Here is an 18,050-nt window from a genome sequence, read left to right as displayed (position 1 = left end):
GGTGCTGTTGCCCACAAAGAATCGAGGGGCTGGTGCTGTGGGCACGAGGAGGGCGGAGGTCAGCCGTATGCTGAGCTGGGGTTGTTAGGATGCAGGGAAGGTCGGGAAGCAGGACACAGCCACGTGACCCTTGGGTTCGCCTTCGAGCACTGGAATTCGAGCTGGGGGTTCTACCCTGCAGGCTGGCCTTAGGCCCCCCCCCCCCGCTCTCGGGGAGGCCCTCGAACCCCACTCAGCAGTCTCCTGTCTGCTGCTGTTCCACCCCCAGGAGTGCTCCATGTGAGATCTCTCCAGGCCTCAGTGCTCTCTGTAAAACAGGAGCAAGAACAACTCCTCAGGGGTTTTGGAAGGAAGAGGTGCTTTTACGTGTGGACAGGGGTGTGCTATTCTTAGTATGAGGTCAGGCGAGGGGCGGAGTCCAGTTAGGGTCTGACTAGGGTCAGGGTGGGGTCAGGAGGTTCAGGGGTAGCTCCCAGGTGGCCTTCAGGGCAGGGCACAGTGTCTTCCAGACCCACAGCTGCTAACCCTGCCATCGCTCCTCCCCAGCTCACCGTCTACCTGGGAAAGCGGGACTTTGTGGACCACATCGACCTTGTGGACCCTGTGGGTGAGTCCTGGCGGGCAGGGGGCAGGAGGGAGGTTGGGGGGCAGGTGGGGCTAGCTGAGTTCCCAGGAGTTAGCACTCCGGGCTCCAGAGCAGCCCGAGCACGAATGGTTTCCTGCTTCAGTCGTCATGCATTTACTGAGCAGGTGCATTCCCGTCTGGGGGAGGAAGGACCCCGGGAGAGGAAACCGTGGGGACAGGAGGGGCCTGATGACGGTGAGGGGAGGAGATGACCACGGCAGCCTCCACTCGCCATGAGCGTATTACACGGAAGACAGTGGGGCAGCTGTGACCAGCATCCCTGCCCGTGGCCGCAGAGGAGGGGCAGGAGGCACAGAAAGGCAGTGACTCGTCCCAGGAGCCGGGTGCACCCTGGCGGACTGGCTCCCAGAAGCCCTTCGCTCTGGTGCCTCCTGTTGCCAAGAGGTGGGGGTGAAGGGACACCTTCCTGGGGCTCATGAAATAGGGTCGTTCTCATCTAGCTCGGGTCATGCTGGAGGCGAGAGCACCTTCCCAGGGCTCGCTCCAGTTCGGGGTTTCTGTCTCAACCTGGCCCAGCGTTTGGCTAGCTCTCCCTTGTGGATGGGCGCTGTCCTGGGTGACACGGGCTGTTTGGTGCCCCCACCCCAGCCCCCGCCTGTGTCTGGTACATGCTGGGCAGACTCCCACCCACTATGACAACCCAGCACGTCTTTAGACATTGCCATTGTCCCTGGGGGGGACAGTGTCTCCCTGGTTAAGAACCACTGCTCCCCTGGAAGAGCCCTGGTTCCACTCTCTTTGCCCTTGACTTGAGAGGAGAAAGGCCCAGAATTACCCCTATTTTACAGAGACAGTGAGGCCCAGAGAGGGTAAATGACTTCTTTTTTTTTTTTTTTTTTCTTAAGAGGGGCATAAACAAATCAAAGAAAAGCCAAAGGGGTGACAGGTTGGGAGGACGAGGACTGGAAACCGGCAGGTGTTTCTGGGGGAGTGTCCCAGAGACTGGGGCCTCTCTCATCACACCCTTGGGATCTGCCCTGGACCAGGAGTCTCTCTGGGTGGGAGTGATCCCTACTGTTCCAGAACCCAGTGGCAGGGGACAGGAGACCTGGGGGTCTGTCAGGGGTGAGGCCAGCCCCATGCCAGGCTCCTCCTTTGGGGTCCAGAGCACGGCCTTGTGTTTCCTCTGCAGCCCTGTCTGCGGACACTGGTGACTTCTGAAGCTGAGTGTCCCCTCTGCCATTTGCCTTTTTCCTGAACTAGCCCCCAGAAGCAGTGAGCAGGCAGCAGGGGGTCCTCTGTGGCCTGCTCTGGCCCTGGTGTCCCGTGGGCTCTCCAAGGCCAGGCTCATTGGCTTATTGAGAACAGCAGCAGGGGCAGCCCAGGGAGGCAAGGGCAAGTGGGAGCCAGGGGCCCGTGTGCATGCAGGAGCGGAGAGCCATCGACCAGTGTATGTGACACCTGCTTATACCCGTGGTGCCCTGGGGTCCAGAGAGCCCAACCACTCGCTGTCTTCCACCAGGACCTTGCCCTGACCTGACTCTTCCCTCACTATGCCCGATGTGCTCCGTCAAACCCCAGCACAAGTCCGAGCCCCTGGCCTGACTAATGGGACATTCGAGATCAGGCCTGGCCCTCCTCCCCACAGGCCTCTGAGCTTGTTCCCCCTCTGCCTGCCTTAATCCTGTGAGACCTGCTCCAGCATCCTCCTCTCAGAAACCCCCCATGACCAAGGGGCAGTCCAGTACCCTGGCTGGGACCCCCTTTCCACCTATCCCTGCTGAGCTCCCGACCTGGTGCCAGACTTGGCCAGGGGACACACCCATCATGAAAGGAAAGAAGGTGCCATACAGGCAGGCCCTGGGACAGAGTAGGCACGCCCTGCCAGCTGTCCCTTGGACTGTCCAGGACTGGGACCTCTCTGGACACTCACTTCCTGCAAAAAGTTTCTGTGGGAGCAGGCTGGGATGAGACTGGGGGCGCATTAGAGTGTGAGCGGGGAGAGAGAGAGAGGAAGAGAGAAAGAGAAATGTTTGGCCAGAGGTAAGCAGGAGATGCCAGGCAAGGGGGTGACTCCTGAACCAGGGTTTTGGGCCTCTTGGGCGTTGGGCAGAGGTGGTGTCCCTGTGTCCAGCTAGGCCCTCCAGGGCAGGCCTCAGGGCAAAGGCGCATTCTTCACTTCCCACACCTCCCCTGGACACGTCCCATGCATGACGCATTTGCACGGGGACACGTCTAGTCCTCCCAGGAGCCCGTTGGGTGTGCGGGATAGGGGAGAGCACTACAGACCACGTCTTCGGAGCCACAAATCTCAAGTCCAGAAAACTCTGGAAACCTCCAGTTGTCCCTAAGTGCGATGCAGAATCTATTTGGTGGCGAAACCTGACCTGAACTGCTGGGAGGTCGTGCTTCATTTCACCTGGTGAGGCCGGCTTTTCCCTGGGGAGGCAGGTAGCTCTGACCATAGGGAGCAGCGGCCGCGGGGCGTCACGGAGCACAGCACCACGCCGCCTCTCTCCAGCACAAGACGGCTGCATTCCGAAGTGCCCGTGGTGCTAACGATAACCTTTGTTATTCTCTTTTTTTTTTTTTTGGAGAGGTTTTCGCTATAGGGCACGTGCACTCGCCAGACAGACAGAGAGAGACATAGAGACAGAAAGCGAGAAATCACCCCCCAGGGGGGATGGTCACGCTGCAATCCCTTCTCCTCCATTCTCCTCTCGGGATCTTGGGCACGCGCGCACATGCGCCCGGCGTGAGTTCTAAGTCACCGGGTCTGGGACGCAAACCGTGGTCGACTACGTGGGAGTCCAGGGACATAGCCATTACACTAACTGCTGGTTCCCAACCTTTGTTATTCTTAACTAGCAGATGAAGAAATTGAGCCATGAAAGCCGGCAGGGCCTGGAAGGCTGCCTGGGACCAGGCGGGAGAAGGGCCTGGAGAATGCGGGTGCCTGGGTGCTGGCCTTTCTCTGTATGGATGGGCAATGGTTAGGGCTCAGTTTGGGAGGCCAAGCTGGGAGCGCCGCTCACTCTCTGTCTCTCCCCAGATGGTGTGGTCCTCGTGGATCCTGAGTATCTCAAAGAGCGGAGAGGTAGGCTGTACCCTCCCGCTGCCTGTCAAGGAGCCCTCTCTTCCCCACCAAGCTCCAGCTCAGGGCCTCCCCAACCTGTGCAGGACATCAGCAAATCTCATTGCCCCTCCCTGCCCAGCCCCGTTGGTCCCCCACCCCCCACCCCTAGTGTGTGCCATTTCCCCACTTCACATCCGTGTTCATGACTATGGCGAGGTTGGGGATGCCAGTTAGGCATACAGCTGGACAGGAGGTAGGGCCTTCTCCTAGAGGCCAACAGCCAGTAAGTAAGGGACTGCCCCAGACCAGGACCACAGGAGCTGGGCCTTTCTGGGTATCAACCAGCACTCGCCCCCTTTCCCTGCTCCTGCCACAGGCTGCACCCCCTGCCTGCCAGACCCTTCCCTGTGCCCCTCCAGCAAGCCTTGGCTTGGGGTTGGAGAGAGGAACAGAACTGCCCATGGGTAGCACCACCTCCTCAGGGCCCAGCCATGAGCAGCTCTCCCCAGACCAGACACTGGCCTGCCAAGGGGAGTCGGCTCTGCCCTACACCCAGGCCAGAGTGGGCCTGCGGCCTGGGCTGGGCCAATTTAGGGCTGCAGCTGGCTCTCTGGGGTTGGTCTACAACTGCCCCAGGCCCCTCCTCAGTGGCCCCCTCCTCCCCACAGTCTATGTGACACTGACCTGCGCCTTCCGCTATGGCCGGGAGGACCTGGATGTCCTGGGCCTGACCTTTCGCAAGGACCTGTTTGTGGCCAACGTGCAGTCCTTCCCACCGGCTGCCGAGGACAAGAAGCCCCTGACGCGGCTGCAGGAGCGCCTCATTAAGAAGCTGGGCGAGCACGCCTACCCGTTCACCTTTGAGGTCAGGACCGCCCCCCAGGCCCTGTTCCTGAGTGCCACTTCTAGACAGACATGTGGGGCAGCCACTCCGTGCCCCCAGTGTCCCAGTGGACCTTGGGACCCCTGGCACTGGGACTTACACTCCCCGGCAGGTGTCTCTTCTCTCACTTCTGCCAGGTGCCACCCTTAGCTCTGGGCTGTTCTTCAGACTGTCTCGACGCGGGAGGACTGGGTGATCAGATCCAGCGCCTAGGCTGGTTCTCGTTCAAAGCTCATGAAGAATTAGAGACCTAGACATGGAGAGGAGATAGCCACGTGGGGTTTATCAAGAGCAGGAAGAACAGAGCTCCAGAGCAGGAAGGGGTCCCAAATGGGTTACCAAGGGGAGCTGAGGCAAGGTTTCTTTGTTTGTTTGTTTGTTTGTTTGTGTGTTTTTGAGAGGTTTTTGCTATAGGGCACATGCGCTCACCAGAGAGACAGAGAGACAGAGAGACCGAAAGCGAGAAATCACACCCCAGGGGCATGGGCATGCCACAATCCCTTCTCCTCCATTGTCCTCTCGGAATCTTGGGCACACACGCACACGCCCTCGGTGTGAGTTTAAGCCACCAGATCTGGGACTCGAACCGTGGTCAACTACATGGGGGTCTAGTAATTCAGCCATTATGCCATCTGCTGGACCCAAGGCGATGGGTTTTTATCGAGCACTCTGAGCGCCGGGCTGGCTCTCTGATAGAGAAGTGGGCTTTAGAAAATAGTTACATGGTAGTTTGAGTGATTGATTACCCCATTCCACAGACCACAGCAATCTGTACTTCTTGATAGAATGTAGCTACTAAATAGAAACTGTTGCTCCCAGCTGCATTTGCTTCCAGTCCAGTCCCATGCAGTCAGCTTTTTTTTTTTTTTTTTGTAGTTTTAGATTGGTGCTACAGGGCTCATGTGCTTGCCAGAAAGACAGAGAGGCAGAGAGACAGAAAGCGAGAAATCACCCCCCGGGAAGATGACCACGCCACAATCCCCTCTTCATTCTCCTCTCGGGATCTTGGGCACGCACACACATGCACCTGGCGTGAATTTAAGCCACTGGGTCCGGGACTTGAACTGCAGTTGACTACATGGCAGTCTAGCGACATAGCCATTACGCCAACTGCTGGTCCCTGGAGCCAGCTTTTGAAACTGAAAACTTAGCCATCTTGACTCCATCTTGGGCCTTATCCCATCGGGGTGTTCAGTATTCCTATCTCTTGCCTTATTAGTAAGGAGTCATAAATTCTTTAGAGACATGTAAAATATATATATATATATATATACACACACACACACATATATATCTTTCACCTTAACCAGACTATAGAGGGAAAACACAGAGGCTTCCTTAAAAAGAAAAACATCATGACTTTCTTTTGGGGCCCTTACTCTATCTACCTGTAAATGGAGTCTAAATCTTATCTCTCTGAGTCCTGGTCATTGGTGGGAGAAAGGAGAGAAAAAGAGTCCTTTCTGGCCCCGGGTCACTGCAGAGTGTCCCCCTCAGCCTGGCCTCCACCAGCTCACAAACAAGTGACAGCAAGAAGTGGTTTCCTTCCCTGTCCCCTTGGAGTTTCTAGGCTCCCAGATTCTGGGTTTCTGTGACTCTGATTCTGTGACTCAGGGCAATCGCTGCCTCTCTGTGGGAGGCCCGAGGATGGAGTCCGGACATGCAGTCAGCTTTTCCATGTTTCCTTCGAGCGAACACGAGCACAGTGGCAAATGCATCAATGAAAACAATGTGGCTCTCGTGGTTCCGGAGCCCAACTTCCCACACTCCCACACGGGTCTCACCAGGCTGGTGTGAGGGTGTCAGCCGGGCTCTGCTCCCTCTGGTGGTTCTGGAGACTCTTAACTCCCTTTCCCAGCTCGAATTCCCCAGCCTGTCTTCAGGGCCGGCAATGGCCGGAGGTCTCTTACCCCTTCCCTCTGGCCCTGATTCCCCTCTCCCCCTTCTGATGACCCTCTTGGTGATGCTGGGCCCACTTGGGTAACCCGGGCACTCTCTCATTTGTCCCTTACTTTGGTCCATCTTCCATGTTCTCGTGAGGTGACATGGTCCTAGGTTTGGGGCATTAGGACATGGACATCTTGGGGACCGTTCTGCCTGTCACAGTAGACATCACGGGAGGATATTTTGGTCTCTGCTGTGAGCACCAGGCTGAGCTAAGCTTTTTGATAAGAACACTCAGGTCCTCAGCTTACTGGAGGACCTCTGGCCTATGTGGGGGCTGGCTTGGCATGGTCTGATGGGGTGACAGCCTGTCCTCCGGGCCCTGGTGTGATGAGGGTGTGTGGGGGTCAGTGCTGGAAGTGACAGGCAGCCCATTATGTCGTCTTACCAGATCCCTCCGAACCTCCCCTGCTCTGTGACGTTGCAGCCAGGGCCTGAAGATACCGGGAAGGTAAGGTGACCTGAAGGGGCCCAGCTCTGAGCCCAGAATGCTCTGTCTCAGGCCCCTGGGGGTGGCGGGGTACTGGACATGAGATTGCCCTTCCTGTGGGGGCTCCTTGTGTCCAGACTGGGCTGTTCACCTCGGACGAGCAGTCACCTTTCAAAGACCCATGGCCAGACACAGGGTCAGCCTTGCTCTGACAGGTGGGAACCTTCAGTATCATGTCCGGAGCTCTCCTGGGCCCCCTGCTGGCCGTGCTGTCAACTGCAGTGGGACAGAAGTGCTCTCCGTACACCCACCTGGCCTCACATAACCCCAGCAGCCTGGTCCAGAGTGGTGATTGCCGTCTTTCACAGATGAGGGAACTGAGGCGCCGAGACAGGTGACACCTCTGGTGTCCAGGCCCCAGAACACTGAGCCCATTCCCCACGTGCGGAGTGGAGCTTACGTATGCGCCGCCTCATGTCAGAGAGTGGCCGAGGCCAGAGCACGCCCCGAGGGCCTCACACATGGCAGGGCTCCGAAAGTGCTGCTGTGCCTCTGTGAGGACCGTCACCTGGACTGAGGCAGAGCTCAAAGCGTGGAGCCCAGCCAGTGTGGGTGGGGTGTCCCACGTTGGGACCATTGGGGAGAAGTTCCGTCGAAGGTCAGATGCGGGCAGCCCTGGGGCTGAGCACAGGTGGGGTAGACCTGGCAGCTGCTGGGCCCAGGAGCATGGTGTTCTTGGTCGGCACCCCTGTGTGTAAAAAGAAAGGGTGGGCCAGCCACGCCAGAGACCGAGCCGCTCCAGGGCCCATGGCCAGTGCCCCCTCCCCGCAGGCCTGTGGCGTGGACTACGAAGTCAAAGCCTTCTGCGCGGAGAACCTGGAGGAGAAGATCCACAAGCGGTGAGCTGCGGGCCGTGGTGTGTGCCTGGGCCGTCTGCGCTGGGGAGGGAGGCAGGGCGGGCACAGTCTGAAGAGATAAGTCATGCCTGGAAGTGCACGGGCCTCGCTGAAGGCAGGTCAGGGAGGGCTCTCCGGGGGAGGTGTGAGCCAGGGAGGTGCCCTGGCTCAGGCTTCAGCATCTTCTGCTGTGCACAGGGTAGCGCTCCCTCGCTCACCTCCCTGCCTCAGCCTCCCCACTCCAGACTGCCTGTCTTCTGGCTTTGTTTTGGAAAATACCCCAGGCTCAGATGGTGTTGGACAGTGAGCAGGGTTTCTCGGCCCTCCCAGTTTCCTGTGGTCCCTGCAGGCGTCTGCAGGAGGTCCAGGTGGGGGTGTTGACTGAGGTTTCTAAGCAGGGAGGGAAGTAGGAAAAGGGAACCCACCCAGGAGAGAGAGGGTCTGCCCACGTCCCAGAGAGGGGAAGTGCTCTGGAGAGGCGCAGCTCACTTGGCATAGAGCCCAGGCTGGCAGCCAGAAACAACTACCCTCGATTTCTTAGACTCTGCCCCACCCCGCCCCTGGCGGCCCAAGCTCCTGCGTCCCAGGCAGCTTCCTCCAGGAGGCTGGGCACAGGGCTTCCTTGGGGAGTGGGCTGAGCCTGCCCTCTGGTGGTGATAGACTGTATTGCAGGCATTTCCTTCCAGAACCTCGATAGCTCCTATGGGGAGAGATGGTACTTTCCTCCTTGCGTCTCTGTGAGCAGTTTCCTCCTGAGACCCAAGACAGGAGAATTGAAGGGTGCTGTGGAAAGGGGCTTGACCAGAGAGCCACCACCCTCACTCCATGACAGTGGGACATTTTAATTTCACATCAGCCTTACCAGCGATAGTGAGGCTGTTGCTCTCGTTTAGCCAGGGCTCAGTGGCTGCCAGCCATGCTCAGAGTGCTGGGCAACTGAGAGCTAATGCAATCCTTGCAGCAACGTGGAGGTGGTCCTGCTCTTGTTGCCATTTTACAGAGGAACCAAGGCAGAGAGGGGTGAATTTACTCAAGATTAGTCAGAGAAGAGAGAGGGAGGTTTAACCCGGGAGTGGGAAGGGGGGCCGCTATTATACCTGCCACGGAGACCACCTCATGGTCCCTGCCCCTCACCAGTCCCTCGTGACCTGGTGCCCTCACTGAGGTCTGGGCACTCCATTCAGCTCATCCCTCCTTGGGCCTCCACCCCTCACTGTGTGTGTCCTCTGCTCTGGCCTACATCCCTGAGCTGAACCTGTGCACTCTCACTGAGCCCCAACTCTTCCCAAGCCCCTATTTTTTCACAGGGCTCCTGTGCCTTGAGCTTATTCTTACTGGAGACGTACCAGGTGTTTATTATATGGCAGGCACTGTCAGAGACTCTGTGAATATAGCAATAGACACTTTAGATAAGGGCTGGCCCTGTAGTGTAGCCCAGTGGTGAAGTGCCATGCAATGGGAACTGGATTCCACATGGCTGACCGTGGTTCAAATCCTGGCCCTGGCTGGAAACTGAGTGTGCATGCCCCAAAACCCAGCAGGACAGGGAAATGGAATAGAAGGGATTGTGGTGTGACCACACTGCACTGAGGGGTGCTTTCTCCTCTCTCTCTGTCTCTGATGGGTGCAAGGCAATGAAAAGAAATAGAGAAAACTCTTTAGCCAGAAGTTTCTGTCCGTAGGGAGCACATACTGGGAGGTGACTGGGAGGTGGATGTGCAACCTCGGACCCTTTCTTGGCATCCTGCTGGGCACCAAGACAGACCAAATGCAGTGTTGTCATGAGGCAGTCTGGGGATAGAATGGGGGAGGAGGGAAGGGGGCAGTTGGTGACAGGCACAAGGGCAACCTCTGCAGTCTGACTGGATTCAAAGGCAAGGGGGAGCCACAGCGGTCTCTTGAGCAGGAGAGTGATGTGAGGATCTTGTGGGAAGGGAATAAGGCAGTAACTCTGGTCCCAGCTCACTCTGCCCATCTCCATCAGGAATTCTGTGCGCCTGGTCATCCGGAAGGTTCAGTATGCCCCAGAGAGGCCTGGCCCGCAGCCCACAGCGGAGACCACCAGGCAGTCCAGCGATAGTGAGGCTGTTGCTCTCGTTTAGCCAGGGCTCAGTGGCTGCCAGCCATGCTCAGAGTGCTGGGCAACTGAGAGCTAATGCAATCCTTGCAGCAACGTGGAGGTGGTCCTGCTCTTGTTGCCATTTTACAGAGGAACCAAGGCAGAGAGGGGTGAATTTACTCAAGATTAGTCAGAGAAGAGAGAGGGAGGTTTAACCCGGGAGTGGGAAGGGGGGCCGCTATTATACCTGCCACGGAGACCACCTCATGGTCCCTGCCCCTCACCAGTCCCTCGTGACCTGGTGCCCTCACTGAGGTCTGGGCACTCCATTCAGCTCATCCCTCCTTGGGCCTCCACCCCTCACTGTGTGTGTCCTCTGCTCTGGCCTACATCCCTGAGCTGAACCTGTGCACTCTCACTGAGCCCCAACTCTTCCCAAGCCCCTATTTTTTCACAGGGCTCCTGTGCCTTGAGCTTATTCTTACTGGAGACGTACCAGGTGTTTATTATATGGCAGGCACTGTCAGAGACTCTGTGAATATAGCAATAGACACTTTAGATAAGGGCTGGCCCTGTAGTGTAGCCCAGTGGTGAAGTGCCATGCAATGGGAACTGGATTCCACATGGCTGACCGTGGTTCAAATCCTGGCCCTGGCTGGAAACTGAGTGTGCATGCCCCAAAACCCAGCAGGACAGGGAAATGGAATAGAAGGGATTGTGGTGTGACCACACTGCACTGAGGGGTGCTTTCTCCTCTCTCTCTGTCTCTGATGGGTGCAAGGCAATGAAAAGAAATAGAGAAAACTCTTTAGCCAGAAGTTTCTGTCCGTAGGGAGCACATACTGGGAGGTGACTGGGAGGTGGATGTGCAACCTCGGACCCTTTCTTGGCATCCTGCTGGGCACCAAGACAGACCAAATGCAGTGTTGTCATGAGGCAGTCTGGGGATAGAATGGGGGAGGAGGGAAGGGGGCAGTTGGTGACAGGCACAAGGGCAACCTCTGCAGTCTGACTGGATTCAAAGGCAAGGGGGAGCCACAGCGGTCTCTTGAGCAGGAGAGTGATGTGAGGATCTTGTGGGAAGGGAATAAGGCAGTAACTCTGGTCCCAGCTCACTCTGCCCATCTCCATCAGGAATTCTGTGCGCCTGGTCATCCGGAAGGTTCAGTATGCCCCAGAGAGGCCTGGCCCGCAGCCCACAGCGGAGACCACCAGGCAGTTCCTCATGTCGGACAAGCCCTTGCACCTAGAGGCCTCCCTGGACAAGGAGGTAGGAGGCTCTGAGTTGGTTGGGGGTGAGGGCTGCTCCTCTAGGGTTTGGGCCTCAGATCCCAGCCCTTCCTGACCTCCGGGGACTCCTCAGGTAGGAGCTTCCACTCTAGCCTGAGGCCTGCTTGGGGGCCTTGGGGAGCCTTTTGGGACGGTGGGCATGAGCCTGAGGTATGGAGCGACTTCAGAGGGCAGCAGTGTACCCTCTGGAAGGCCCTGGCCATCTCCCCACACGCCTGCCCACCAGCCCGGCAGCGGGTGGGAGTCCGTGAGCTCCCTGCCTAACCCTGCACTATCAGCCCACAGACCGTGCTGGAGGAAGGGGACTCCTGTCAAGTTCTACATCAAAGCGAACTGATCACACCCTGCCCTGAGCTCAGGCTGGCCCCTCCTTCAGGGGCGGCTCCCCACTTGCTCTTGGGGGCCACTGAGGGCAAGTGCCTAGGACAAGACAAGGTGGAGGCCCTCGGTGAGAATCCAGAGCTGGCTCCCTCTCAGCCCTTCCTCACTTCCCCTGCTTCTGCCAGAGCCTCCCGTGTCTAGCTACACTCTCAGGCCTATGGAGCCAGCAGGAACTTGGGCCATTTACCTCATCTGACCCCTTCACTATACAGAGGAGGAAACTGAGGCTCAGCTCCCCTGTCCAAGGTCACACTGCTGTCGTCATCTTTGTCCTTGTTGCTGTGGTCATTATGACTAGCAGCCACGCCAGGGCCGGGGCCTGGGAATTCACCCTCCTCTTCAGCTGTCCTTCAGGGGTCCCACAGGGAGGCTAACATGCTCGGTGACCTCAGTGCCACCTTAGCGTGCGTGGCCCATTTCTGATGAACTCCGGGCAAATAGAACGGCCACGGCCTGGGGCACCCCAGGAGGTTTGTGTGGGCCTTTCTCTTCCCTTTACCTAGGACGTTTAGGGTACTTGGCCTCGTCCTTCTCAACCCACTCTCTCCCTCCTTACTCCTCCCAGATCTACTACCATGGAGAACCCATCAGTGTCAACGTCCACGTCACCAACAACACCAACAAGACAGTGAAGAAGATCAAGATCTCAGGTACTCAGGGAGAGGCCAGCTCTGGGAGGGGGCCAAGGGGAGAGCCCCCAAGGGCCAAGGGAGCTAGAGATCTCCCCTTGTTACCCGCCCTGTCTGTAAATAATGCCTGACGCCTGGGGCTTGCTCTGAGCCAAAGGGGAAGGCTTTGATGCTGGGTATGCCGGCTGCCGACTGGCCGGTGAGTGAGTTTACCATGTAAGCCTTTTTCCGGGGTTCTTGGGCTCTGGGCAAGGCTGTTCCAGAAGGGAAGAGTTGGTTATGGGAGGGAATGGATGGCTCGGGGCTGCCCTATGGGGGATGATCGAGGTCTCCTGCCGAACCTCCATGACCACCACCACCTTGTGGACTCTGACCATTGCCTGGGGTTGTACACCCTACACCCACACCTTGGGACACTTGAGCTGTCCCCAGCCCCCCGGCCATCGTCCTGGCTCATGTCGTCCCACTTCCCTCCCTCCCTAGTGCGCCAGTATGCCGACATCTGCCTTTTCAACACTGCTCAGTACAAGTGCCCTGTGGCCATGGAAGAGGCTGAGTAAGTGAAAGCAGTTGGCCTTGGCTGTGGGGTTGGGGCAGGAGGGGGCCACGTGGCTCCTGTCCACCTGGCAGAGGGCTGGGCCTTCACCGTTCTCACCAGTCAGAGTAAATGCTTTTAGAAGCCATCTGGCTGATTTAGCTACAGGAGAACGCACCCTGCGATCGAGGGAAAGGCTTGCATGCCGCGATCAGGGACAGGCCTGCTGAAACCAGAACGACAAAAAGATGCACATCAGGGGAAAGCGAGAAGATAACGGGCCTGTTCCAGAAAGCTAGGGGGAAGGGAGACGCTTTGCTCTGAGCTGTCTGGTAGGCAAAGTGAAAGGGGTAAGGCACTTGCTACAGTTTTTCTTGTTTGCTAAGAGAGCCATCCAGCTGCTGTACCCAGGAAGGAGGGCAGACGATCATTTTACTGGTAGCAAAGCCACCCTTGGTGTGACTATGGTTAACATGGAACTTGGTCTCAAGCTCGTTGACAGCCGTGGCCAGAAAAGAGCTCTCCAGCAAAACATCAAGTCAGCAGATACTCCCATTAGAAAACGCACTGTCCTCCTGGCCCTGTGAATAACTTCGTGGGGCAGTTGCCTCTTCTGCGATCTGACATGTTTACGTGTGGTAATTTACATGTTCTTGCAGTCAGTAGTTTCTGCAGCTTAAAAACTCTCTCACTCTTATTAACTGTTACCCCATGGTCTTCGAGATCATTCTTCATGTCCTGTCGTCGCATGAACACGCTCTGATTAGGTCAAACATGCCTTCCTTGGATAGTTGGATATTCCCATGAGTGGTTTTTTTTTATAAATTTATTTTTTATTTTTTTATTCACTGCTACTGATTTAAAAAGAAACGAACAATAGCATCCAACAACCCAAGCCATGAGACATAGAGTTCTGGCAAGGTGTTGGCAGTAAAGGGAGTGATTTAGAGCCAGAGTAAGGTGTAATCCGCTAAGAGCAAAGCCCAGACAACACCTGCATAGTGAACCCCAGCTCGGAGCGTCAGGAAGGCTTGGAGTGTCAGGGCAGTGTGAGCACCCTAGTCCTGTTTCATTCACACGAAGCCCTGTGGGGTTGAGTTGCTGCCGCCTCTGAAGGTAGGCCAGGAAGTGGGGTTAGAACCAAGTGCCTCCCTCTGCCTCACAGAGCAAGCAAGCGGCAGAACTAGGGCTTGAACCCATGTCGTCCACTGCTTGTTGGCTATTCACTGGACGTCAGGCTGGGCAGTAGAATGGAGCAGCCAGAACACCTGCCCGGGTCGGGAGGTGTGCGCTTCACTCACAGAACCTGGGCAGCAGTTCGTGGGTGTCCGGGTGCTCCATCCGTGGTTGCGCTGCTGTGGTTTAAGCCCCGTGTGCTGAGTAGCATGTGCAATTTGACAGGATAACCTCTCAGTGCAGATATCCCAGGTCGTGTGTCGCAGGTAGATGAGCCTCTTGGGTGGCTGTGGCTTCCCCACTTGGCCCAAGTGGTCCTGCGGTTGAGGGACAAAGGTCAGGTTAGGGAGTCCAGAGCAAGGCCAGTCTGTCCTGGCTGGGTGGAGGGTGAGGGCTGGGGTTGTCCAGGGAGGGCCGTCTCACACCTGCATCCTGTCTTCCCAGTGACACGGTGGCACCCAGTTCGACATTCTGCAAGGTCTACACTCTGACCCCCTTCCTGGCCAACAACCGGGAGAAACGGGGCCTGGCCCTGGACGGAAAGCTCAAGCATGAAGACACGAACCTGGCCTCCAGCACCCTGTGAGGGCTCCCTCACCATGGATCCATACCCTCCTCGGTCCCACCAGGGCAAGGACAAGGCCGGGGCTACCCTCTTCCCCCACTTCGTTGGGGCTTGTCCTCGGCTGCTTGAGGACCTCCCAGAGGCAGACCGAGTCCGGAAGGGGTGGTTTCTGGAAGGATCCTAGTGGGAGAGGATGTGCAGGAGAGGCTAGGGTGTTTGCAGACGTCGTGGTGGTGAGCTGGCTAGACCAGCCGTGGGCTGCCCCTCAGAGTCAGGGCCACGGTCCTCGCTGACTCCTCCTGGCCAGCCTGTGCTGGCAGAGTGCTGGCAGAGCCCGGATGTATGAGGGGCTCCCCTGCTGGGGCCAGGCCCTGGGTGGGCTTTAGCCCAGCACTGCAGTGCCCTCTGCACCGTTCTACAGACTCCGTGCTGACAGCTAACCTCGAGCCGTTGCCCTCTTCACCCTGCCTCAGGTCCTGCCTGTCTTCAAGACCTATTGGGGCATCACCTCCTTGGAGAAGTCCCTCCCTGACCCCACTTCACCCCCACACCCCCCACCCTCACCCTCTCTGAGCTCCTCGTCTGGCCCTTTCTGACCCCCTCTTCAGGTCACTGGCATAAACCTATTGGCCAGAGGAGGAAGGGCCCTGGTCCTCGCTGAGCTGGGAGCACTGCCTTGGGGGAGAGGGTCTGAGCAGGGCCGTCGTCAGCGACGGTGCAGGTGGATCTGACGCCGGGGCTCCTTGTGCCCACTCTGCCCTCCCTCTCCCCTCTGCCAGGCCCAGGCAGGCACATAGGCTCTGTGAGACCTGGTGGACAAGTGGCCCAGGAGCGCGAGGGTGGATAGAGGTGGCCCCACCACACCCAGCCCTGCCATGTCCCACCCTGCCAGCCCCCTCGATCCACCAGCCCTTGTCCACTTTGCAGGCTGCGGGAAGGAGCCAACCGCGAGATCCTGGGGATCATCGTCTCCTACAAAGTGAAAGTGAAGCTGGTGGTGTCTCGGGGCGGGTGAGTCTCCAGCCCAGCCCAGGGCCCCCGTGCAAGGTGCAGTTTCCCTGAGCTCCATAGTCCCATTTGCCTGTTTGCCCAACTTTTAGCTGCATCCACTTCTGGGGAGAACTGGGCTTGAGGACTTCCTGTCCCTTCTTCCTTCTCCACTTCTTCAGTTCTCCCATCTTTCTCCCATTCCTCCTCTCTCTCATATCTGGGCCTTTCACGGACTGGGCATGGGCCTGCAGTGGGGGTGAGGGGTCCTTGGAGTCTGTGCTGTGGGGCCCCAGGGGTGCCAGGCCCCTCATCACTCCTTGGGCATGTCGCTGATTCCCCACTCCTGCCCAGGCTGATCTGGGCTGAAGGGGTGCAGGATCCCAGAGCTGGGTAGCAGATTTGCCTGTTAAAACAAGGCCCAGATAGTCCCCCAGCCATTTCCTCAAATCTCCCACAACTCAGATCAAGGCCTGGGCACTAGGACACTCCCTGCCCTGGACCCAAAGAACTCTTCATTTATTGGGCCTACGTGTTGTAAGTCTAGAATTTGGATTTTTAATTGGTCATAAGGATTTTTATTTTCTAACTTAGTTCCTAGATTTCTACAAAAAGTCTAACAAGTTAAACGCTCCTGGACACTGAGTCCCCTTTATTATTTGAATAACGCCTCTGTGCAGGTGGCCGGGTGTAATCCTATCCGTATATTTTAGAACACCTCCAAATTGCAAATCTGAAATCCTGAGTCATGGGACCTTGTGGGACTACCAGTCTTCCATGGGCTCCTGCGAACCCCCCAAGTGCTGCTTTCTGTCATTAGGTAGCCTCGGCCTCCCCTGGGGCACGCAGCCCAGGGGGTGGCTCTGCCCCCTCCCTTCCAGCTGAGGATCCTGGGGGCTGAGGACTGTGCTGAGCTGGTCCACGGGCACAGCTGGGCAGTCAGTGGCCAGGACAAGCAGCAGAGCAGTGCGGCGGGCCTTGTCTGTGGGGCAGCAGAGGTGAATGAACGTGCTTCTGTTTTCTTCCTCTGAACTCTCTCCTGACCACTTCTCCTGCCTCCTCTGACCCACCAGCCTATTGGGAGACCTTGCGTCCAGGTAAAGTCCCTCCCCTTGATCTGTGTGACCTTCTTCTTGGAGGGCCCAGAGACCACTGGCCTGATGGACTAGAAAAAACCACAGGGCCCTGGGGTGGAAGGAGTCTTAGTGGTCACTGCAGGTGGCCAGGTTCGGGTGTGTGCTGGGGCTGGAGCCCTCTCCAGAGGGACTAGGAACGCATCTCTCCTTAGGAAGCTACCCCTGCCCTAATATCCCACTTCGTGGCAGGGACCTTTATGACAGCAAAGCCCAACTGCCTTGGTCTGGGGAGTGGCCCCACAGAGGACTGTCTGAATTATTGATCACCTGAATTATAGGATGTCTGGAGAAGTGCAGGCTTTGTGACCTTCTGATTTCTGCACTAATGGGAATTAGCTGCTGCCGGAGTGTCCTAAGGAGAGGTCCTTAGGCAATCTACTTCCGTAGACCAGTTCCCTTGGAGCTAGCTGAATGGATTTACATTCCGAAAACTCATGTGCCCCAACCACAGCCAGCTGGCCTCCTCCTGTCACAAGTCTGCAGTGTTACCAATCCCGAGGAATCTTAGTCCAATTTGAGAGGAGGTCGGTTCCATTCAGCTCAGTTCAGTATATTTCAGCAAAGAGTTCCTGAACCCAGACTTGTGCCCAGCCTAAGTCCCAGGGAGGAATCAGAACCAGTCCCTGCCCACGCTGCTCACGACCTGCTGGAAGGTTAAGGCCTCACTTCTTCCATCCATCTCCTGCACAGCCTTAGTGAAGGCGGACAAGCTTGTCTTCATTCTGATAACTCCCCCTTCCCAGGGAACCCAGAGAAGCACCCCCTTTGGGAAGCCAAAGAAAAAAGCCCAATTCTTTGAAGAGCCTTGTTAAACCCCCGTGTCCCCACGGAGGGAAGTAATGATTCTGACGGGCACAATTTTTTTTTTTTGGAGAGGTTTTTGCTATAGGGCGCGTGTGCTCGCCAGACAGACAGAGAGAGACAGAGAGACAGAAAGCGAGAAATCACCCCCCGGGGGGATGGCCACACCACAATCCCTTCTTCTCCATTCTTCTCTTGGGACCTTGGGCACACACGCACACACACCCGGCATGAATTTTAAGCCACCCGGTCCGGGACTCGAACCGCGGTCGACTACATGGGAGTCCACCGACATAGCCATTACGCCAACTGCTGGTCCCGCTGAGGGCACAATTTGACCAAGCCTTCTCCCTCCATTTTCTCTTGGAAGTTCCTGTGATTCTAGAAGGTAGACGCTGTTATCCCATTTTCTAGTTGAGCCAGTGAGACAAAATTGTCACGTGCTCTGCCAATGAGTGGTGGGGGTGATGGGACAGACCTTTCTGGCCATGACATTATGTCCCTGCCTCTTCCTTCCCAATTGTGCCCTGGGCAGCGAGATGGGTGGGATGTAGCCCAGGCCTGGAGGCGCTCACAGCTAGGGGTCTCTTAGAGGGCTGCTGCCACAGGCTGGAAGGAGCCTTCAGGGCTGCTTGTCAGTCTCACCCTGCCACTGTCACAGAGAGGTCAGGGTGGG

At 57.2% G+C, this 18,050-nt stretch overlaps 1 protein-coding gene across 6 annotated transcripts in view; it reads left to right on the top strand.

Annotated features, from left to right (window-relative positions):
- Positions 1-18,050, top strand: part of ARRB1 (arrestin beta 1) — an 87,173-nt gene that overhangs the window by 59,666 nt on the left and 9,457 nt on the right. For 4 of the 6 annotated variants that reach the window (XM_014590628.1, XM_014590635.2, XM_014590621.2 and 1 more), the window contains exons 3-14: positions 547-607; positions 3,639-3,683; positions 4,331-4,527; positions 6,881-6,940; positions 7,751-7,818; positions 9,800-9,880; positions 11,090-11,144; positions 12,111-12,195; positions 12,658-12,730; positions 14,330-14,467; positions 15,378-15,461; positions 16,511-16,534. In XM_014590628.1, coding sequence (XP_014446114.1) covers positions 547-607; positions 3,639-3,683; positions 4,331-4,527; positions 6,881-6,940; positions 7,751-7,818; positions 9,800-9,880; positions 11,090-11,144; positions 12,111-12,195; positions 12,658-12,730; positions 14,330-14,467; positions 15,378-15,461; positions 16,511-16,534 — 971 coding nt within the window. Of the gene's footprint in view, positions 1-546; positions 608-3,638; positions 3,684-4,330; positions 4,528-6,880; positions 6,941-7,750; positions 7,819-9,799; positions 9,881-11,008; positions 11,145-12,110; positions 12,196-12,657; positions 12,731-14,329; positions 14,468-15,377; positions 15,462-16,510; positions 16,535-18,050 lie in introns of all 6 variants that reach the window. The other 2 variants (XM_014590639.2, XM_014590625.2) reach the window with 2 other exon arrangements.

Source organism: Tupaia chinensis, unplaced genomic scaffold (genome assembly GCF_000334495.1).
Source record: "Tupaia chinensis unplaced genomic scaffold, TupChi_1.0 Scaffold000047_1, whole genome shotgun sequence".
Lineage (NCBI taxonomy): Eukaryota > Metazoa > Chordata > Mammalia > Scandentia > Tupaiidae > Tupaia > Tupaia belangeri.
Note: the sequence above shows the minus strand (reverse complement) of the source record. Positions and strands in the feature narration are given on the sequence as shown.